The sequence below is a fragment of the Triturus cristatus genome, chromosome 6 (genome assembly GCF_964204655.1).
Source record: "Triturus cristatus chromosome 6, aTriCri1.1, whole genome shotgun sequence".
Lineage (NCBI taxonomy): Eukaryota > Metazoa > Chordata > Amphibia > Caudata > Salamandridae > Triturus > Triturus cristatus.
Genome location: NC_140589.1, coordinates 1036498940 through 1036521988, shown reverse-complemented (window position 1 = coordinate 1036521988; position 23049 = coordinate 1036498940). Strand labels below are relative to the sequence as shown.

Genomic DNA, 23049 nt, shown 5'->3' with positions numbered 1-23049 from the left:
GAGTCTAAACTCCATTTCTCTATCTTGTCCCAATTGAAAGTTGCACATGTAAAATGTTACAGTGCAGCTACAATGTTAGCCTATGAGACAGATAACCTATCAACAGTGACAAATGAAATACAGTATTTCACTATCAGGACATGGCATATACACCAGTACATGTCCTACATTTCACCTACACTGCACCCTGCCAATGGGGGTACCTTGGGCCTTCCTTAGGGGTGCCCTACATGTAAGAAAAGGGAAGGTTTGGGTCTGGCAAGAGGGTGCTCTTGCTAGGTCAACATGGCAGTTGAACCCTGTGCATGCAGACAATGCAGTGGCAGGTCTGAGACACATTTACAGGGCTACTCATGTAGGTGATGCAACTAGTGCTGCAAGACCACTAGTTGCATTTGTTTTGCAGACCCTGGCACACTCATTGCATTTAACGAGGGACTTACCAGTAAATCAAATATGCAAATCATTGATAACCAACCCTAATCACAATTTAAACAGAGAGCATAAGTACTTTGGGGCCGATTCACAGAACTAATCTGAGATAAAATCCTAAACTTACTACTTTTGGTGTTCACAGAAGACATTCAGTAGTAGTAAAGTAAGGACTCCTAACTTTACTACTACTAAATGCCTTTTGTGAATACCAAAAGTCGTAAAGTTAGCATTTTGTCTCAGTTATTATTAGTAAAGTTAGGAGTCCTAAGTTTACTACTACGAAATGTCTTCTGTGAATACCAAAAGTAGTAAGTTTAGGATTTTATCTCAGATTAGTTCTGTGAATCGGTCCCTTTAGCATTGATCAGTAGTGGTAGAGTGCTCAGAATCCTATATTCAACAAAAACAGGGTCACACAAATAGGAGGCAAAAGGCAAAAGGTTTAGGGATAAACCTGTAAAAAGGGCCAGGTCTAACACCACTTAATCTCGAACTACATCGCTCGACTCACTGTAAATGATGATAGAGAACATTTTGTTTATACCTCTTTGTTGCTACTTCCTTCTTAGTTGCAGTATGAGTATTCTGAGGTGGGAAATCCCTTTTGGACATTTGGAGCCTGATTCACAAAGTGATTTCCAAGCATGTTGTAAGAGAGAGGGCATTTGCACCGAAAAAATGTGTTTGGCATAAAGAATAAAATGCAACTACACGTCAGGCTGCATTTGCCCAGGAAGTTATTGACCAGTATGAAGAAGTCCACATTTGGGAAATGTGTGGACAGGTAGATATCACATGATGCTCCAGGTAGTGTACATGGAAACCTGCAGCTCCTTTCAGGGGGAACTATTGGGAATGTTTGTGCATTCCCAGAAGCAGTAAAAAATCTGCAGCTATCTGTAGGAGTACAGTTACGAGTACAGATTTAAAACTTTTCTAAATTAATCAGGCCCGTGAATGTGATGAGGGTATAGTGGGAAACCTTTTTCTCACCAGCATTTTAGTCTATTAACAGGCTATCAGTTTTTCATCCTCAGAGGATTTAACGGTAGGCAAAAAACCGATATACCATTAATCCAGAATCGTTCCAAGACAGCAACAGTAGTACAAATGTGACATACATTACCTGTTCACATTTAATTTTACTTCCCTACAAGTTTGTACAGCTTCTGGCTGTGCAAAACCAACCGGAACCCTAATGCATTACTCATTTAACAACACCACCTACTGTACTGGGAAGTACTTCTATGCCATCATCACACTGTACTGGAGTCTGCACGTCATGATCAAAAGTGCCTTATACCCAAGGCCATTGGAGTTATGCTGCAGTCTGGCAGGGCTGACTTAGCTATCTGGCAACCAAATGCCATATTAACTGATTTGTGACTTTAAAAAATGCTGTCTGAGCAAATGCTTCATCTCATTAGTACTGTTCCAATGAGAAACGCCATTTACCCCGCATTTTTTACTCCGCAATAACTTTTACAACGCAGGGCTTTACATCGCAAAACTGTTACAACGCATTCCCCAAACTAACGCCCCCCCTGAAGTTAGAATAGTAATTGTGTTGGAATGGGGAATGCATTGTAACGAACTGCGTTGTAAAGCCCTGCATTGTAAAAGATTTTGCAGAGTAAAAAACTGCAAGGTAAAAGCATGCGGGGTAAATGCATGGGGTAACGTCACATAACCATTTCCAAGAACTGAATACCACATATGGCGCCACATGCATCAAAGTCAGGAATTGCGATTCCTAAATAGCGATTTTTAAGAAATTGCTATTTAGGACTCGCAATTCCCTATGCATTTAGGAATCGCAACATATTTTGCAATTCCTACATAATTTGCGACTCGTTATTAAGGAATGCCTTCCCTTTCATTCCTATGGGCCTAGAGGCCCATAGGAATGAATGGGAATGCATGCGCAGTTTGCGAGTACCTAATAGGTACTCGCAAATTGCGCGTGCAATTTGAAGGGGGCTAGGGGGCCTAAAGGCAACCCTGCTGCACCCCCAAAATTGGCATGTGTGCACATGTGGCGCACACATATGCCCTAAGGGCATATGTATGCACCACATTGCACTTTGAAAAATGCATTTTAGTGCATTTTCCAAAGGAATCACAAATTACCATCCACTTGAAGTTGATGGTAATTTGCGATTCCAAATTGCGAAAATGCAAATTGCGAATGCGCAATGTATTGCATTTAGGGAATCGCAAATTGCGATTCCCTAACTGCATTAGCAAAATAGGCCATTGCAAAAATTGCGATTACCTGTTTGGCGAATGCTTTGCGGCTTGATGCATCGCAAATAGCATTTTACCGGTCGCAAATGGGCCAATTATGCGAATCGGTTCGTTTGCGACCAGTAAAATGCTTGATGAATGTGCCTCATGGTTACTAAAAGTTGACAAGTTAACTTTTCTGAAAGGTCTGAAACTTTGGGGCACCACTTGCAGTGCTATTTTTACTTTTTAGCAGCATTCGATCCCTTTTGAGCTAGAAAGATAATTTTTGTAGAAATATGCAAATTATGAAGCCGAGGCAGATTGCGTCTGCCATATGTTATGTTATGTTAATCAATTTTATAAAGCGCGACAGCTGCCCCAGCAAAGAGGCGTCCCGGCGCTGACAGCAATGAGGTGGACAAGATCAAGGCATGGCCCCACGGAGGCCTACGAAGTGGGAAAGAGAAAGGTTTTGATGGCTTTCCTGAATTCTAGGTAATTGTTAAGTCCACGAATGTGGGCAGGCAGCGTGTTCCAATGAATGGCCGCTCTGTGCCGGAAAGAACGACCTCCGGCGCGAACCCTCCTAACCCGGGGAACCACCACCAAGTGTTGTCTCATGGAACGGAGCTGGCGAGAGGGAACATAGGGTAGAAGCAGGTCAGCCAAAATACCAGGAGAGGCAGATTTGAGGACTTTGAAGGCTATACAGAGAGCCTTGAACTCAGTCCACCTGGCCACCGGCAGCCAGTGGAGACGGCGACTAGTGTTAGTCACCGAGCAGGCTCTGCGCAAACTGAGGAGAGATCTTGCGGCCGCATTCTGTACTCTCTGTAGCCTATGTATTTCTGTCTTGTTTGCTCCCAGATACAGTGAGCTAGCGTAATCAAGTCTAGACATGATCAAGGCCTGAATGATGATCTGCCTGGTGGGGGCATCAAAGAAGCCAAGGATGGGTTTGAGTCCTCGCAACAGCCAGAAACAGGTCCCAGCCACCTTTTTAGTTTGGGACTGGTAGTTGAGGTAAGCATCCATCCAAACCCCTTAGTTCTTCACTGCCTGCTTGGGGAAGAGGGCAGTGCCTACAGGGGCGGCCTTAGGCATGTGCAAGCTGTGCACCAGCACAGGGCCGCCAAACCCCAGGGGCCGCCACGAGGAATCGGATACAATCAGTGGTCGAAGTGGGCGGGAACGGCAGGGCACGGCGTGCCCCTACTTCTTTAATTCTATAGATTCTGTGCCCCTACTTTTTTATTTGGAACATGCGTCCCTGGACGTAAGAAATATCCAAGCACTGCAGAGAAGGCTGGCTGTTTGGGGACGGGCGGGGAGCAGAGGAGGAAAAGGTCTCTGTCTTTCCCTTCCTGCCCAGACAAGACAAGGAAGGTGTCCGCTTCTGCTCTGCCGTTGGCAGCTGCCCCCCCTCTCTTTCTTACTCTTATTCCGTCTCTGTCTGTCTAACTCCTCCTCACTCACCGAAAACCGTGACTCAAGAAATGGTTCTCACCCTCTCTTTCTTCCTGTCGTTCATTTGTTCCCCTGTGAAATGGATGCAAAAAAGAAAAACACTTTTGCTGGAAATGCTGTTTTGACATTTTTCTATTCCAAAGTGCACTGTGCAGCCACGGAAATAAAAGGTTCAAAATATGAAAAATCAATAAATAAAGCAAGACGGAATGTTCTTAAAGTGCCCACATCGGTTTTATTCAAACCCCAAAAACATTAGCGTCACTTTACTCAGTTTGCCAGTGAAGCGTTGTTTTCCCCCGGTGGGGAAGTGCGCCAAACCTGGAGGTACTGCGATACCTGGTTGATGGGTGGATTGGAAAACAAAATGTGTACGGCGGCTTTGTGTTCACGAATGTGGTCTTTTTATACCATACTGCTTACGTTTTGTAAGCATATAAGCAGTGGACATTGAAATGGGTCCTTTCTGGGCCCTGTAGTTTTTAGGCAGAAGCACTCACTGATTTCTGAATAGTGAATGTAAAAGCGTGAAGTTCACCATGTTGTTCCTGCTTACATTTCACAAGCTTTATTTAATCTTTCATTCCCAATGAGAGTTTGCTTTTTCCAGGATGTCGTTACTTTTTCCTTTAGGGAGCATATTGCTCTTGCCAGTGCTTAATTTGAATTGAGTCGCATCCAGTTGTTTATAGCAGGTCAAATTGGATTGTAGTTGAAGGTAACGTGAATTTCTCTCTGTGGGGCAGTATGTTGTTCAGTGAGGGAGCGGATGTAGCACTGGGGGCAGAGCTGCCGAATTTAGAACTGAGGAACCAGGTTCAGCCTTCATGAGCAGTCCCCCAGACCACTCTCCTGAGGGAGCACATTCCCACGCTAGACCCACGCTAGACCTTAGAAGACCCTGCAAATCCGGAAAAGCCCTGGTGTCTTAACACCAGCAGGTGGACCCTAGCAGTGGCGTGTGGCGTGCGGGTTCACCTTGAAGGCTTGCCCACCACAATCCATACTGAAGTTCACCTCCAGTCTTGCTGGCAGGCCTAAGAAGTAGCAGACCCTAGAGCAACAGGACCCCTGAGAAGAGCTGGCACTAGGGAGATGCGACCGGTGTGACCGCAACGGGTGCTGACTTTGAGTGGGGGCATTGTATATTATGGTTTTAAAAGCACTTGCTGCCTCCTTCCTGGCCTACAGCAATTTTCGGCAATAATAAAAATGTCATGATAACTCCGGTGAATAAACGTCTTACTAGAGCGAGATTGGAGTTTTGTCTAGTGGAAGTTTTGACTCATGGAAAGATAGCGCAGAGGGTTAATGTGCCTGCTGCTAAGAACATGTACCATGCCCATCACAAAGTGCACATATTGTAAATAGGTTAGTGGGTTACTGCTTTTGACAGTAAGATCCTTTTGCTACTTGCAGTTTATAAGTTAAAATCCTAACAAAGAACAAAAAGTGCAAAAAGTGTTCATTTGGATAGAAATCAATAATGATTATTAAAGGGAACCTCCAATCATGGTATTAAGTTTTAAATTCTGAGTTTGTGTTTCTCCAGATCAAACACTATAAATACATATTTGTGGCGGCCCCTGGCAGGGATTTGGCGGCCTCTGGCTTCCACTAACTTGCAAACACCCTGACCGCCACCCCCCGCCTTCCCGCACCTGTGTTCCTCGTTCCTGATTCGCGCCTTCCCCGCAACGGTCGCACGGCGCGCTCGCGGACGCCTCCATCTTGCTCTGTCTGTCTGTCTGGTCTTCTATTGTCCGTCTGTTCCGCGGCTCGGGACGAAGCCTTTTACTGCTGAGCTGGTGGCGTCCGCGAGATCTGAGAGCCTCCGCGTCTGGCCGAGCCCTGTCACAAGCTCCTATCGGCCTGAGGGCCGCATACCGGACCACGTCCGTCTGTCTGTCCACTCGGGACAGCGGTGACTGGATGCAGGTGAGACATCTGCCTTACAGGCGGATGAAGCGGGCAACAGGCATGTGTATCTCTGAATGCAGGGTTCCTTTACTCCCTGTATTTTTCTGGATGTGTCAGTGCTGTCTGTCATTTTGTCTTTCTTTTTGGGTCAGTAACGCTGCCTATTAGTGTTTCTGTCTCTGTGGGGATCGGAATGCTGGCTGTCATGGTGTTATTTCGTCTGTATTGATGCTAAGTCCTCTTCCTGCGCCAGTTTCTGTTTTTCCTTGCATATCCCACCGAGTTTTCCGGTACCCAATCAACAGAGACTGGTTCTTCTGACACCCCTCTCAGTTGTCTTTGTTCGTTATCGGTAATGCTCTTCTTTTAATTATTGTTCATTTCCCAGTGTTTGTCTTCGGTTTTGACAGTGTCACTCCTGGTGTCTGTCTCAGTGCCGCTGTCTCTTTGGTAGCAGCAATACTGTCACTTTAGTGTTTGTTTCTAAAGTCAGTGCGCCTTTATTTGTTTGGGTGCTTTGCTGCTATTTCTCATTTTTACTCTGCTTTCCCTCGATGTCCCTCTCATTAGTATCGTCCCCCACTTTCGCCTACGGTGTCCCTCTTTTAGTGTCTGTGTCTTGTGTCAGTGCTGATTCGCGACCAACCTCCGCCCCAACGATTTATTTTTATGCCACCGATGTGGTCTCCTATAATGTATTTGGTATCAATGCCATTGGCTCTCTGGCGGTCTCCCTCTCGTGTCAGTAATGCTGTCACTTCCGATGTTGCTGTATCTGTTCAGCTAAGTCTGTCTTTAACCATGGCAAACTTTTGTGCGCCACTGATTCTCTCTATTTCCATGCGTACGATTGCTGTTGTACCTGCCAAGTGGAAAGCACAGTGTGATGTGTGATGCCCTCAAGGGGGTTGTGAGTTTTTTTAAGCCAGTAGTACTTCGCGTTTTGGAAGTTGTAGTTTAATTATCACGATAAGTATGCACTTAAAATTTCAGTATGTGGTGTGTCAGTGATGACTTACTCTGCATTGTGCTTATGTCTGTGGTCCAGTTAGCAGACTGTTGGTGTGCCTGTCTCTCAAACTGATGTGACAGCGATGTTGTCTCTTCCTCTGTTTCTTTTTCTTCAGCTTGGTGTACCTCTTTTCTCTGTTCAATTTTTGGGCTTGTGCATCAGTCATTGATGGTGTGTTTCTCAATGTGGTTGTTTGATGTAACTGACAGTTGGGCTCTCTCTGTGTGGTCTTTCATGGAATCTGCCTTTGGTGTTAGTAAATATCGTCTTTCAGTGTTTTTTATGTGTTATTTGTACAGCACAAATATAGCCGATCAGGAAGGTAGTGGAGCCCTATATAAGATCAAGGGGTAAATTTCAGTCGAAAAGTGATTGCAGGGGCACTTGTGTTCTGAGAGCAGAATTGGTCTTCTCAGCCCGATGGTTACGGGTATGGTGTTTCAGATTCTTGCTGCATGGACAGAGCAGGCTTGTTGTCTTGGTTTTTCCATTTCTTCATTTCCCATCTGAATGTGTTCCTTCCGGTTTGTGGTTTGTAGAGAGTCAACAGACCTGGTGAGCTTGTCAGCCAGATAGGCAGGGGTGGTGGTTGTGTGGTGAATTTTAGGGTTCAAAATCTTCTCTCATGGCCAGTGTGTCACTGATTTTGGTTTTTAATTTCTTGCACGGGTGAGAGAGGTGCCATTTCTTCTCTCATATGTCACTGAAACCACTATGTGACTTAAGCTGCCCTTCCCTTTGGATGGGATCATTGTGTATTACATCATCAGTTTTTGCTAGGGTCTCTTTGTTGTCAATAATGCTGTCTCCTGGTGTTCGCCCCAGAGTTCACTGATAGTATTTCTAACGGATGCTTCTTCTGCATGTTTCTTGTATATAGAAATAATCTCAGGTGTCAAATTGGATCAATAAACTTTTAAGCCCTGCTTTCCTGGGACTAGATTTGCTACTACCGATGCACCACATTGGCACTGCCCACAACTCTGATGACATTCCCTTTTTCATATCTGTCCCAGAAGCTCAGTGGTTAGGAAGTATAGTTGAATATACTGCCTTTTGTTACCCCTGCCCCCTCTGTACTTTTACAGTAGCAGCGCTAACAGTTCTGTGGTCTGGGCTAAAACCACGTTTGAGTTGCATGCAACAATTGGCAGTATCCGTCTTGGCTACAGCTTTGCAGTAATATTGCAGCCTCTGAAACCCTTTCCTGATCAAGTGTGCGTTCCTACTGTTGCTACACTGCTTCATCTGAAGTCCAGACTAATTCAAGCAATTGGCACTTGCGGGCTAGTTCTTATGCAGGTTATAGGTGTATGTACCGATGGTAAGCCAAAGGCCCTTCTTAAGGTGTGCCACTTTCAAAAAATATAGTTCCTAACACTCTAAAGCATATCAAGCATTCTTTGCAAGAACGGAGCTGGGCAGTATTAGATGTTCAAAGGGGTCACGGATTAGAGAGAGTCTGTGGAGTCTACCTGATTGGAGTATTGTGTCTTATAGCCGGCTCTTGTTCCAACACAAAAGGAAAGTTGCAGGTGGCTACAGGGCATGTGAATTTGAGGGTGTGCAGTGCAAGTAATTCCACTTAGGGCTAAGCTATCTGGGACAAATCTGTAAACAAAGATGTCCAGCCTGATTGTCATATAGGATCATTTCTTTTTTTCTTTCAGAGGTTTGTCCTGGTAAGAAGTAAATATAGATCTCTCCAGCCCTATGTCAAAGACTGGACGCAGTGAATGTCCAGTTTCTCTCTTAATTTCTTGAGGATAAGGCGACTCCTCCCAGTATCCACAATATAGCTTTGCACAGTGTAACATGTTAAAGTAATCACATGCTCTCCTTAAGAGGGTCCCAGTTAAGATGAAAAAACACAAAGGTCAATAAAGTGGCAATTTGATAATCCTTGAGTGAAGATGGAGATATTGTTGTAGTAGATAAGTCAGGAACCAAACTTTCCGAAGCACATGGAACAGAGAAGAGCCAGACCAAAGAATCTAATGGAATTCAACTGCATGAAGCAAAAATAAAGAAAACATTGTACAATGAACAGGACGAAAAATAGGGAAAAAATGTGTTTCAACTCATCTTCCTCTTGTGAATGCTTCACAGGAAAGATTTCTGCTTTATCTTGGAATAGGAACCTCTATTCGAGTTCTCTGGACAAACCACACCCTTGGAAAGGGTAGTTTATAAGCATGGCCTTGCCTCCTTCCTCAGAATTATGACCTTAATTAAACACTCAAATTAGACCAAGTTAGAAATCCTTTGCCGGTTGCTCCACTGCCGCCTGCGCAGACTAAAGCTTTTACCTCCCACAGTACATACACCTTTCTGGCTGAACGCGATCACTGACCGTCAGTACAGCCCAGGCAGTGAAGATGCGCAGTTGCAGGCTGGGTGTAGCGTCCAGCAACACACCGTCCGACTTTGGCTGTAAGTGGCGCCGGGGTGTTTCAATCTCACCAAGGCGGGCGTTGCGGCTGGCAGACGTCGGAAGCTGAGGATAGAGTGATCTGTGCAGACTCAACCTCCTCAAACTGCTTCCCGCGTGCGGCATGGCGTGTGTCATCAGTCTGCATTCTTTCTGGTGGTCGGACTCGGAACGTTACGACGCGTGCGGTGCCATCTAGCTGTCACACATTGCCAAACTGTGGTAGGAAGGTGTGTCTCAGTGAGTCTTACAATTTTTTAAATACAAAGAAAAAAAACATTTTAGGTGAGAAAGGGAAGCATGATAGGTTTTTGGTAAACAGTAGGTAAACAGGAGTAGTGCGTCACGTGCTGAGGTTGTGGAAATTCGTTTCTTTTGCAGTTTTCCTGGTGTGCCTGGGTGAAAACGAACCCTTATTTACTACATCGCTGCCCGCGTATCCAGAGGACACAGGTCCTGTCATGGCCCTGCAGCCGTCTGTGCCAGTCCCTCACATCGTGTGTCACAATGCCCTCCACCTCCTCCTCCTAAATGTTATCGATCTGAGACGAATTTGGAAGGGTAGGAGCAGCCGCAGGCACTGGTCATCTAACGCCGTTTCTGGACGTTTTATCAAAACACCTTCCTGAGCTCCGCCCCGCCCGGACCCCCTCTTCCGGGGCCCCCTACCTATGCTCCCTGCACAGGGCCACCATGAGCCTAGAGCCGCCCCTAGTGCCTAAGCTCTTAGGCCACCAGAGCTCGTTCCATAGACCATAGTCCTTTCCCACCAGCAACACCTCTGACTTGTTAGCATTAAATTGGAGACAGTTGGTGGATCATACTGCCGCAAGATCACTTTGAAACTTAAGAGCGTCCTGCTTAGAGTCGCTCAAGAGAGCCACCACCAGCTGTGTGTCGTTGGCGTAGGAGACCATGGTCAGCCTTCTGCTCTTGGCTACTATAGCCTGCGGTTGTACGTATAGATTGAAAAGCAGAGGGCTCAGGGAGGAGCCCTGTGGCACCCCTTGCTTGATGGGAAATATGCCAGAGGCGAAGGGGGGTGCTATCACCTGAAACATCCTATCAGCAAGAAATGAGGCGAGCCACTTAAGGGCTGAGCCTACAATTCCAGCCTCCTCCAGAGGACGCAACGGCGTGGGACACAGTATCAAACAGAAGGATCAGTGCCGACGTCTGCCCTGCATCCAAAGCTGTCCAAAGATATTCTGTCACAGCCAGGAGCGCCAACTCTGTGCTGTGGCCAGGGCGAAAGCCATTTTGGGAAGGGTCTAAACTATTGTTGGATTTCAGGTGGTCCGTGAGGAGGGAGTTGATATAAGCCTCTGTGATCTTTGCGGCCCAAGGTAGCAGGGAAATCGGCAGAACGTTTTCTGTTTTTTTTGCGTCTAAGGAGGGTTTTTCAAGCAGCGGTATCACCCTGGCCTGTTTCCAAGCTGTAGGCACGATCGCTGTACTAAGAGACCCATTGATCACCTGTCCTAAGGGAAGTGAGATAGTGGATTACATTTTTCGAAATTGGTCAGGTCTCAATGGATCGGTCGGAGAGCCTGACTTGATTTTGGAGCATAAGGCAAGTAATTGATCCGGAGGGATAGGCGGAAAAACCTCTAATGTGACATTGGTGTAGTTACAGGATACCTCAAGAGGGCCAAAGGGAAGCACTTGTAAATGTCTTCTACTTTCTTGACAAAGAAGGTGGCGAGCTCTACCCACTGCTAATCAGAGATGATCAGTGAACCTGCGGCACCTTTCTGAGTTTTAAGGCATGAACTATCGAAAAGATACTCTTCGCCGGGTTGGTACTCTCACTGATTTGCTGAGCATAAAATGCTGTGCACTCAACTTGGATGGCCCTGTGATAGCTTCTTACGGCTACCCGGTAGCGATCCTTAGTGGCCGGGTCAAAATCCCTTCTCAAGATTCTCTCTAGCCTTTTACAGATTTTGCGCAGTTCAGCTAATTTAGTGTTGTACCATGGGTTGGATTTCGATTTGCGATTCGTGGACAACTTAGCTGGAATCCGGCTATCCAACGGCTGGTTAATCCAATCGGTAAAGACTGAATTAGAATCATTGGGGTCAGCCGGTAGAACTGGGATGGTGATGAAGAGGTGGGTTTGGAATTGGTCCCAGTTCAGCTTATGCCAAGGGCGTTTGAGGGAGGGCGTTTTTCTAAATTACACACTGGTACGATGCCCTGAATGGACATGGGGAGCAGATAGTGATTGGACCATCCCATCGGGACAGGGGGTCGGACAGTAAGGGTAGGTGTATTTGTGAAAACTGGGTCCAACAGGTGGCCAGCCAAATGCGTAGGTCCTGAGACCCATTGATCGAGCTGACAAGCTGCAAGATCGGCCACAAAATTAGCCACATAGGAGTCAGAGTGGTTATCCAAATGCAGGTTAAGATCTCCTGTGACTGTAAAATTCGAGGCATTAACCGCCAGGGCACTAACTGTCTCGATAAGAGCTTCCTTAAAGACTTTTGATGGACCCAGAGGTCGGTAAACTAGCAAGCCTGTCACAGTGTAATTAGGATTAAGGGTGATTTTAAAACGAGTGCATTCGCAGCCGGCGACGGGCTGCTTTGTGAAGGTGCAAAGGTAGCCCGTTTTAACAATAACCGCAATACCCCCGCCTCTCGTTTCCCTATTGAGGGTGTATGTGTTAGTGTTATAACCCTCCGGGAGTGCGTGCCCTGGCTCAGCGACCATGCCCTCCGAGAGCCAGGTCTCTGTGAGAAATAGGACGTCGGGGGACTCTGCTTCCAGAAGATCATGGACGTCAGCAAAGTGTTTGGCTAGGGAATGGCAGTTAAGGTGGAGAATGGTCGTGTTATTACTGGTGGGGGGGCGGCAGCGAGGAGTTGCTGGGATGACAGACATGAAGCCACAACATTTGCAGCTGAAAGGAGCTTCTAAGTCACCCAGGCCAGATTGTTTGCACCTGCCAACCCGCATCCTGATTGCTAGCAGCTCATTCTGGTCATAGGTGTACTTCATTTTATCGGAATTGGCAGCATGTCTGGCAAAGGACTGGCGCGGACGGGCGCAGACGGGCGTGCCTTTGGTGCGCCGGTGGCACGCCAAAGGCGCACCCGCTGCACGGCTGGACTATCATGTCATTTAAATAAGCCCCCGGTAGCGGAAGTGAGGGAAAGAGGGTGGTGCCACGTCCCTCCACTCAATCAACACAGGCTGCGGTGGACCGGGAACTGGCGGGTGAAAAGGCCAAATATGCAGTGAGTAGCTATAAAAGTTAAAAGAAATGGTTTACAAGTTTAAAAACATAGTCAAAACATGTAGCATCACAACAATCAAAGACTAAAAAGCACAGTGGTGACCTTGCCATGCAGGCACACTTTCACCTATCGATAGGGGCATGCATACTTACATTTTGGGCTCCCATCCATAATGATTCTTCTAGCCATATCAAATTAGAGAAAAATGACGTAAGGCAACACTGAAAGTCGGATCTGAGATATAATTGCTGAAGTTAAATGTCTCTCAGATTTACCTAGCTTCAGTTGTCTTCATCACGTAAGCATATTATTATTTATGTGATATATTCAGTTAGTTTCTTTTTCCTAACCATGGTACTCTGTGTTCCCAGATTGCTGCCTGTCTTTAAAATAAGTGAAGAGTGCATCACAATTCGATGATTAAAATGATTGTATTTGCATGAACATTGTTATTAGGATTTATGAGATGGTGGCCAAGAAGGAAGCGCCATGTGCAATTCTGCAACGGTCGCCTGCCTTCCCGCCTTTACATATCCTGATGCATTTTGGGGGCTCCCCTGGCTGGCAGGGGCTCCTCTCCCTCTCCCTCCCCTTGCCCCCCCGGTGGGCTGCTGTATGTGATTAAATGGCTGCAGGAGGCAAGACAGCTGTGAGACACCACTGCAGCCTGAGGATGGCTAGGACTGAAGGCTGGGGAGTGCCCAATACAAGATCGTGCCCCGAAGAGTGAGCTGGGCCTGCGAGAAGCGGACGGGCTTCCAAGTCACCCCATCTGTTGCAGAGGACATCAGAGAATGCCATGGGAGGCCCGGCTATGGTGCATGAGTAGATCGGCACCAACCCCACTGAGATGAACTTGAGTATGCCCGATGCCCCGAGGAAAGGCGGGAGCCATGGCACAGAGCGGCCATGCAGGGACTGGCAGTACTGGCCTCAAAAGAGATAACAGCTGGCTACCATTGGGGTAAAACATTAAGTGGAGGTGCACCCCTGCCGTCCCCCATTGTGTCAGTGTTGGGGAGGAGAACTGCGCACTATTTGGGCATCCCGGTCTCGGGAAGAGAGTGGAGAAGTGAGGCCCCGACTAGGGTGGGAACATGAGAGCATGATGCCTAGGGGAAGGACAGGAGCACTGACACAGAGAGGCAGCATACTTCTTAGCTTCAACAAGAACCGCACGCCCTGGGAGGAGATATTTGGAACAAAGTCTTACCCCTGTGCTCCCCTTGAGAGACTGTGCTACCCTCACCCTCCCACCTTATTTTGGGGGAACATTGCCAGGGGCAGCGGGTGGCCCCATGTTGAGAAAACAGCCTGTGAGACTGACTTGAAGAAGGCCCACACTTTCTGGATAGAGTTGTACTTGGGGTCACCCGGGTATGTTCTGGTCCCCATGCAACAGCTCTCACAATTGCCCAAGACTTCCCTCTTCAGAAACTGGATTTAAAATGGTCAACAATTGTTCCCCCAAAGGGGGTGGAAATCCGGGAACTGGCCTTGCTCCCCCTAACACTAGCCCCACAAGAGCGACATCGGAGGCCCTAAAGATGTAAATTCACCAAAATCCGAGGGTTGCGGAGGTGACAATGCTTGCCCTTTGACCACCCCCAATTACATCACAGGAAGTGGCATCATGTAAACTTTCACCTAATACCATCCTAGGAAGTGATGTCACATTACATTTTACTGCGCTGACACCATGAGAAGGGCCATCACCGCAGTTAGAACACATGCAATAAGTGCATGGCTGATAAAGAGCTTAGGTACTGTCTTTATAATCTCTCTCTTACCTGCTTCTCTCTATTTCAGCTGTTTCTTTCTCATCCATCTGCCTCTATCATAGCACCCACATATTCCCCTCAGCCCCCTCTCAACTTGTTTCATTTCTGTTTCTGCTCTCTCCTCTCTACCCTCTCTTGCAGCTCTCATCTAAATCTTACCTGCCAATCCTTACTACCTCTCTCAGCTCTTTGCATCTAAGCTGCTATCTATCTATCAGTCCTCACTCTCCCACCTATCTCTCTCTCTCTAAAGTATCGCATCAGTTTCTCTGTTCCCCTTCACCTATCTCATACCATCTCTCTTAATATAGTCTTCCCCACCTTTCTCTCCCCTTTTACCCCTTCTCTGAATTGTCTTTTTCACCCATCTCTCTCTCTTTCTCTCTCCTCTGACTCCTTGGTACTTCTCCCACCTTTCTCACACTTCCCACTCCTCACCCATCTCTTTCCTTCTCTCACCTCTCTCTGTATGTCATCTACCTTGCACCAGTCTCTTTGCCCACCTCTCTCTAAACTCTCTAGATTATCTCTAGATATTATCTGTCCCTGTAGGATTTATTTCTCACCTGTCCATTCCCTCTTCACTCAGTTGTTTTATATTCCCTCTCCTTCACCTGTATCATCTCTTTTTCTCTGGGCTCTCTCATGGAGGTCGTTCTATATCACCTTTCTTACACCTACCTCCTACTATCTCTCTGTCTCTTTAAACTGCCTCCTACTCACCTATCTCTCACCTGTCTCATAGATGCCTCTTTCACCCTGTCCACTCTCTGCAGTGTTTATTGACCTGGCTCTATTTTAGTCCTTTGTGCAAACCCGTTTCCCCTCTATATCTCTATATATTCCTGTCACATCTCTGTCTTTCCCTCTGTCTGTAAACGGTCACTTTTTTGCCACTCTGTCTTTAACTTCTCTCTTTCTCTGACACCTGTCTGTCTCTACCCTCCAACATATATCTCTTCATCTCTATTGTATAATTTTTCTGTCATCTTTCTGTCACATCTGTCTTTTCCTCTGTCATCGGTCTCTTTTTTGCCATTCTTTGCTAAAATTCTCTCTTGTCTCTCTCACACTTGTCTGTCTCTACCTCTCAACATATAACTCTTTATATTTTCATCTTACTTAGTTGTTTTTTTTTTTTTTATTTGCTCCCTTTTTCTCTCTTACTCACGCATGCTTCTGTATTGCACATATCTGTGTGTCTTCATCCTCTCACCTGGTTCCTCTGCTCCTCCCTCATTCCTCTCTTAACACTTCTTTTTTTCTCTATATACTCGCTTCTTTAATTCCCCTGACATGTCCAAAGACAGCAAGATACATGGAGGCACCTTTTGCCCGGCCTTCTCAATCAGCAACAATAAATTATGCTGCAAAGTTTTGTTATTTGTAGTTTCCCACTGTGCTAGGTTTTTTCTGGAGATGCACGCTGCAAAAACAGCTCAGCCCACGTACCACCGCCCACAAATGGTAACATTTTATTTCAGTGCAGTGTAGTTTCAATGGTGAATGTTTTTTATTGCAGGTAACATGTTAACGTTGGCCGCGAGTTAAAAGCAAAAATCTCAGGAAAGACCAGTTTAGCATTCCTGATACTACTTTAGTGATCTCCTAGGGAAGCGACCACTAAGGTAGTACCAGGGGTCGCAAGGGACAAGCTAGGGGTCATAAGAACGACCGCTGTCGACCCTATAGCACACAAACTGCTGAGCCAACCTGGGCAATTTGAGATTTGCTCCAGACAATCACAGATGTAAAGACCTCACTGGTTACGAAAAGAGATGCCTTTATGCAAGACATGTTCTTTTTGAGAGCAGTCCAGGCCAAATTGAAAGATCAAGTTGAGACCGTGGAATTGACACTGGCCACACTGGGCCACATGGACACATGTCTAGACCGCAGTGAACACTCCTGGCAACATACACCAGTACACTACCCCCAGCAGAGATAAATTAGGAGCAATAATTTGGGACCCTACAACCTACATCCATCTAGTTGGACATGACAGGAGAGGCAGAGGAGCCATAGCACTTTCCACCCAATACTGTACCAGAAACTATCTCCCACACCTCAACCCCATATTAAAGATGCACTGCCCAGTACTATATGGAACTGGCAACCAGGCAAGCGATGCTCCGGAAGTGAGTTCACGCCCTCACTTTCCTGGAAGTCGGAGATAGAAGAAAGTGCAGGATACTGAGCCAAAGCAACGAAGACTGGGCTGAACCATTACTAGTTAGTTGCCACAAAATATATTGCAGTTTTAAGTTGGGCAGGTGGGGCCCTGTTGTCGGTTATACCTAAATCATGACAAGTGAAGGCAATCTACATACCACAGGTCAATAATCAGGTGGGGACTTGGTTAAAGGGGAGACCAACCACAGGAATTTGCTCTTGATGATGTGAAGATGGCATGCATACTCATGTAAAAGGTTGGTGTTTTACCAATCTGTATCTGCAAGGCATAATAGTAAAGAATCACTTGGGAAAAAGGAGGATTTATGAGACTCTGAATGTAAGGAGTTTCCATGGCCCCAAGATTATTGTTGCCAAACTGCTGAAGTACTTTTCTTTAAATACCTCCTCTGCACTCACCTCCTCAAATGTAAAGTTTTTTTTAAATCACTGTGGGACCCCAGGTTTCCCCTCTTATGTCCACTTACAAGTGGCCCACAATTCCCCATTGAGAATCACAAGTGGTACGGTATTACCAAGGATCCCTTCTACAGATCGTATCAGAACTTGTCACTGGCCAATGCAAGGGATTAGGAGTTTACATGATTTTCCTAATTTTTCCCCAGTGCATTGGAGCATTTAGATGCCTTTAGGTGATCCCCCAGTAATACCAGGACCTAATGCTTATAATACTGGTATGGTTTACAGACTCTTTTACAGGGCCACTCGTATTGAGGTCTCAAGTCTTCTCCTAAAGCTAATACTGTGTAGTTCGCTGCTCATCACATGCAATGGTCCCTTGCCCATCTCGGTGTTTCCTTGCTGAATCATTTGGTAGTGTGAGCATCCCAATGTTATTTGGCAAGGCTGGCATGACAGTCAACAGGCTTGGTGCAGTGATGCTGAGACAGAAGAACCTTCCTCTTCAAAACAGCAGTGAACGACATATATCTAATTCGAATTTACTTATGTATGTATCAGAATGAGAGTCTGTAAAATGCACTTGCTGAATAAAGGGTCACTATTAAATGATTTAAAAAAAAAATATATATACATTTTCTTTCATTCATAATTGTGTTTCTTCTTTCTTTGCAGTCTCAATATTGAGTTTGATGTCCGCACAGAGGCAGAGTCGGGCTTGCTTTTTTACATGGCCAGAATCAATCACGCTGATTTTGCTACTGTTCAGATCAAGAATGGAATGGCCTACTTCAGCTATGACTTGGGAAAGGGCAACACCAGCACAATGGTTTCTAAAAAGATAAACGATGGACAATGGCACAAGGTATTCAAACGGTGGAGTTGGGGGGGGCAGGTGGAGAGAAAGGGCAAGACCGAGTGTGGACTAAGAAAATGAAAGGAAGAAAGATATCAACTGTTCAGTTTTGGAAAAGGTGTTTGAGAGAAAAATAATAGATTAGACGATCAGTCAATTGTGGAGGAAAGTATGTCCAATGGTTCAATTTGATGCTAAAACATTGTAATATTTGATACATGATTTAAGTTATTTATTTGAATGCAATGCTTAGCAAAACTCATGCTTTACTGTTCCCCAAAGACTTATCTTTCCATCGCCAAACCTTCAAAACATGAGTTCCCCTTTCCCCCCTTTCTTGTCTGGTTTGTAGCAAGACCTTCCCATGTCTTCTTTTCTGCCTGACCTTCACCCTTCCTTGTTGCTGAGGAGGGAGCTTCCTCTTCTTCCCTCACTCATTATATTTTCCAGGTTCTCTGTGCAACCTTTCCTCCTCATCTTGCCACTTCCTCTCCTAGTTTTGCCTCCCAATCAGCACCTCACATAAAAAGCCTCATTTGCCTTTGCCTACATTTCCTAAACCTTTTACTGCTAGTTAATTATTCCCTTCTTCCACCCAATCTACCATAATTTTCCCGCTGTGGTCATGGTAGAAATAAGTAACAGACTATACTCTCAAAACTTTTGTTTTGCTTTTCTTTTTGTAAAATAAAACCTGTTCACATTCCTACTATTCCTTCTGTTTGGGAATTGTAAAAAAGATGTATGCTCCTTTTTAAAATTTGTGTTTTCAGTCTGGTTCCAGAATTACAAATTTCATGTGATAGTTGTTTTTTTTTTAAATGCCAATCGCCCCATTTGAAAAATGTTTTGCCTCAAATTACACATTCACCAAGTTGGAGCTCCATCAATCTGAGTTTGTCCAATGTTGATTCTCCAACTAAGTCCCCGATTCCTGTAATGGCTACTAGCTACATTTACTCATGTTGTCGGCAGCCAATCGGAGTGCTCACTCCCGAAGGAGTCTGACTACCATGGGAGCGAGATGGCCAATCTCCTGGGCCAATCAGAATGCTGTATTTTTAAATTGCCATTCCCGCAAGAGTCTTTCAAGACTCTCGCGGACCCAACCATACAGATATAGAATTATTTCTCGACCTTAATTTTTCAAAAACTACTGAACAGAGTTAAATCAAATCACAAAAAGCATAAAACCAAGATCAAGGTTTCTGCCAAAATTTGGTGTAATATTGTTCAGCGGTTTTTGCTGTAACCTGTGTTAAAGAAGTGTACTTCAAATGCATGAGGATTTTATGTTTAGTGACACCCTTTTTTCTTTGCCCCCACTTGAAATATTGGACAACGTTTTGGGTCCATCGTAATGCAAATGCATAAAAAGTGGGCGAGCTAGTGAGAACATGCCTTTAACCCCTTCGCCGCGGCAGGAATTCCGCCGCGGCGCTGGGGGGGGGGGTTTGGGGGCAGCGCGGTGGCGCTGTGCTCGTGACGGAACCACTCCGTCACGAGCCACGGTTGAGCTGTGCTCATGACGGAGTGGTTCCGTCATGTCTCCGCCCACTGCGCTAATCGCCCGCACAGGCGGGGAATTAGCGCCACATGGGCGGAGCGGCCGGCAACGGCCACAGCATGACGGAACCACTCCGTCATGAGCACAGTGCAACCGTGGCTCATGACGGAGTGGTTCCGTCATGAGCGGGGAAGGGGTTCAATGAAGAGGGCAAGTAAGAAAAGATTTTGTGTGAGTTCTGTCAGTCATTTGCAGTTGAACTTATTTTAATCTGGAATGCTGGTTGCTGTAAAGCGATTGTCAGAATATACGGACAGCACTCTTTCCGTGCCAGCGAAAAAAAACAGTTATCAACAATCAATTAGGTTGCATATCTGTATGCTTTTTTTCACAACACTGTGTCCCATGTTTCCTTTAGTGCTAATTTTCACTAGCTTCTTAGTATGATGGAAGAGGGTTTGCATTAAGTCACTCTTATACCCCGGACAAATTAACCTTTGGTGTGCCAAGTTAGTTGCTTTTAATATGGATTTCAAAGAAAACAGAGAAGAAAGAATGCCCAGTAAAGGTATTTACAGTGTGTAGTAAACTATGCTTCTATCAGTCTGTGCATGGTTATCTCGACTACCTCATAAGGATAAAAGTCTTACTTGAGCTTTTTGCTATTTTGACCTTGAACACTCATTGTTGTAGCTTCCATTGGCACAGCAGGTGGAGTGGTGCCAGGGCATAGCCCTGGGGGGCCCAGTGAACCCTGATTATGGCTATAGTTTACTACCCCAACAGCAGTCAAGGGACTTTTTTTCATTGCTTGCACACGGGCCCGTTGCTTCCGTGCTGCAATACTGCACCGAAGTTGGATAAATCTCATAGGCTCTGACTTTACACGTAATAGCAGTTTGCCCAGCTAATAAGAAAAATGCAACTTTTAAATTAAGTTATAAATACCCAAAACTCAAGACCCCAGAGCATGACTGAATATGGAATATTACGGTTTTAAGGAAGAGCCACTTTATAACAGCATTTATTTCGCCCCTCTCTGGCTTCCACACAATGAGCCCCAAGTGGGTTTTTGGAAGAGAAGAAAATGTAGACCGAGGGTCATGTGATGCAGGAAGATTAATCTGAATAATTAGCCTTTCAAGTACTTCTTAATGGTGACTATCTATCGTCTCTCTCGGGAAAGAAAAAAATCTAGGATCATTATAGGATGACAACAAAACGTGCACATGTTTACATTAAATTAACTGCTGGTTGTAACTGAGGCACAAGGATGGAAAAGACTAAACAGAATGTGCATATACACATTGTGTATGCACTTACAGACTCGCCTTGATACCTCTTCTGTTAGTAACACGTGGAATAAGAGAACCAATGTAATCACTTTCTGAAATGGACACATCTATATATCGGTGCACTGGTTCACATCTATGCTCGTTGCTAGAATTGGAGCATTTTCTTTGGTTTTGGTTTTGATGATTTCTTTTCTTCAAGCTGCTATCCTGGAAGCGCCTTTCAAATCATAGGCCGTGAATCTGTTATGAATTTGTGCTTATTGCAACACATGTCCAGGCGCAGCCCGTGCAGGTAAGAGCAAGGGGGCGGGGTCGGGGCGAGTCGACAGGCGAAGACGAGGGAAACTTAAATAAAAAAAGCAAAAAACACTTTTTTTATTTAAATTTCCCTCATCGTCATCTGTCGACTCCTCCCCACTCCATCCCCCGCCCTGCCGCTCTTATCTACACGGGCCGCGCCTGCGACATGTCTCAGAGAGACCACCTAGTAGACCATTTGGGGAGTACACTGTCTTGATCTCGCTTATTGTTTTCCAGAGATGAAATAGTATACCTAGTATCTGTATGAAAAGTACGTTAAGTTTAGACAAAGCTTTGATTCCCATTAGTGGGTGTGAACTTCCATCGCTAAGTTCCTTAACACACCCTTATAATCACTCCATTTCTCAGTGTGCCACATTATTAGAAGTAAGGCACTGACTGCTGGTGATTCTTAGTACAGGCAGCTCAGTTGTGCATTGTTGCACCATTTCCCATTTGGGAAATGGAGACTTGGAAGCAGTGAAGTATACATAAAGAGATGGATGAAATGCTTCAATTAATCTCAGACACTGGAAATTACTCGAAGCCGCATCCTAGTCAATCAGATGCAGTTTACAACCACCATTAGGTCGCAGCGGTAACTTATTACGGGCCTTATTCTGAGACAGGTGGAGTAATAGCTTTGTGGATACATCTCCTGATACCAACGCTTGGAAACAAACAAATGTACATTGAAAAGCGCCTGGAATCCAGAAAAACATACAGTATTGGACCGCGCAATTTTTGGTCGGCAGGCTATTCCTCATTCTGGGTCTGACAACTTATGGTGGCCTGTAACTTTAGTGAAGCTACCAGCCGAAAGAAGTAACTTCAGCTCCAGGCTCTCCACATGCTGTGACCAACTATCTTCGAATCAGGGCATAAGCCTGTGAGGATCTTCTCTGTAGAAGAGTTCTGATGGCACCCCTGACCCCCCCTCCTATTTTCTTTAGTGCACAAAAAACAGTAGTGGCACATGCCTTATGAGTAAGAGTCATCAACATAATATACCATGGATCACTAATTAATCCATGACAGAAGTGTCTGGAAAATAAACCATCAGCAGTAGTTTCTGGGGTGAGAGGGTGGCTGCCAGCAGCCACAGTGGGTCCCTTATGTTCCTATGAAGAACAGCCAAAATTACTGTGCCCCACATAACGTAAGGAATAATTTAAGCGCCTGGCCTAGACTTCCGGTGTTTACTCCAGCACATATTCCTTTCTCATGTTAATAGCAGAGATACAGAAACAAATGCTGAACTGATATCAGTTTGCGCCTGAGCTCCTACACTGAAGTGCACTCCCACTGAATGATGCTCTCACCTACATCCATGTGTCATATGTGGAGGGCAGAATATCCTCCTCACCACAAGCTGAGTGCACGAGGGGCACAAATGCAGGCTACAACCTGCTTTCCTCTCTAGATGTGCATTTGGTCCTAGCAAATAACAACTGCCTAAATATGCACGTGTCAGGACAGTCAAGAGAACCCTAATTTGCAGATGGAAGGGCACATTTGACAGCAGATAAACATAGTTAGTACATTGGCATATTAGGGAAGGGGTACACATCCTCTCTTATAGTACCAAATTGCATGAGAATACTCAACATGTGGGCATAAACTGACAAAAGATGTCTTTGAAGAGTAGTCTATTATTTCTTATCTAGACATGGCACTGACTTTTTGTAGACTGGCGTTACTTTAGGTAAACTAAGAACTCCAATTCCCATCAACTCATGATGTTCTCTGAAATTGTCTATAGTTTTGCCATTATAGAATGACTAACTAGAAATGATAATTGGTGATTGTAGCTGAGTATAAGTAGGTGTGCACAATGTTTGCCAGTGCAATAATTTTTTTAATTATGTGACAAGTGACTATAGCTTAGGTGCTTCATCGGAATGTCAAAGTTTCAAATCTCTGTCTATTAGTTTAGCTCGCTTTGTACTGTACTAAAGTACAGACTGACATTAGAGCAT

At 45.4% G+C, this 23049-nt stretch overlaps 1 protein-coding gene across 6 annotated transcripts in view; it reads left to right on the top strand.

Moving 5' to 3' along the window:
• The window catches only part of LAMA2 (laminin subunit alpha 2), a 3129796-nt gene that overhangs the window by 3065752 nt on the left and 40995 nt on the right, over positions 1 to 23049 (top strand). For all 6 annotated transcript variants that reach the window (XM_085611831.1, XM_085611827.1, XM_085611830.1 and 3 more), the window contains one exon: positions 17788 to 17977. In XM_085611831.1, coding sequence (XP_085467957.1) covers positions 17788 to 17977 — 190 coding nt within the window. The remainder of the gene's footprint in view (positions 1 to 17787; positions 17978 to 23049) is intronic.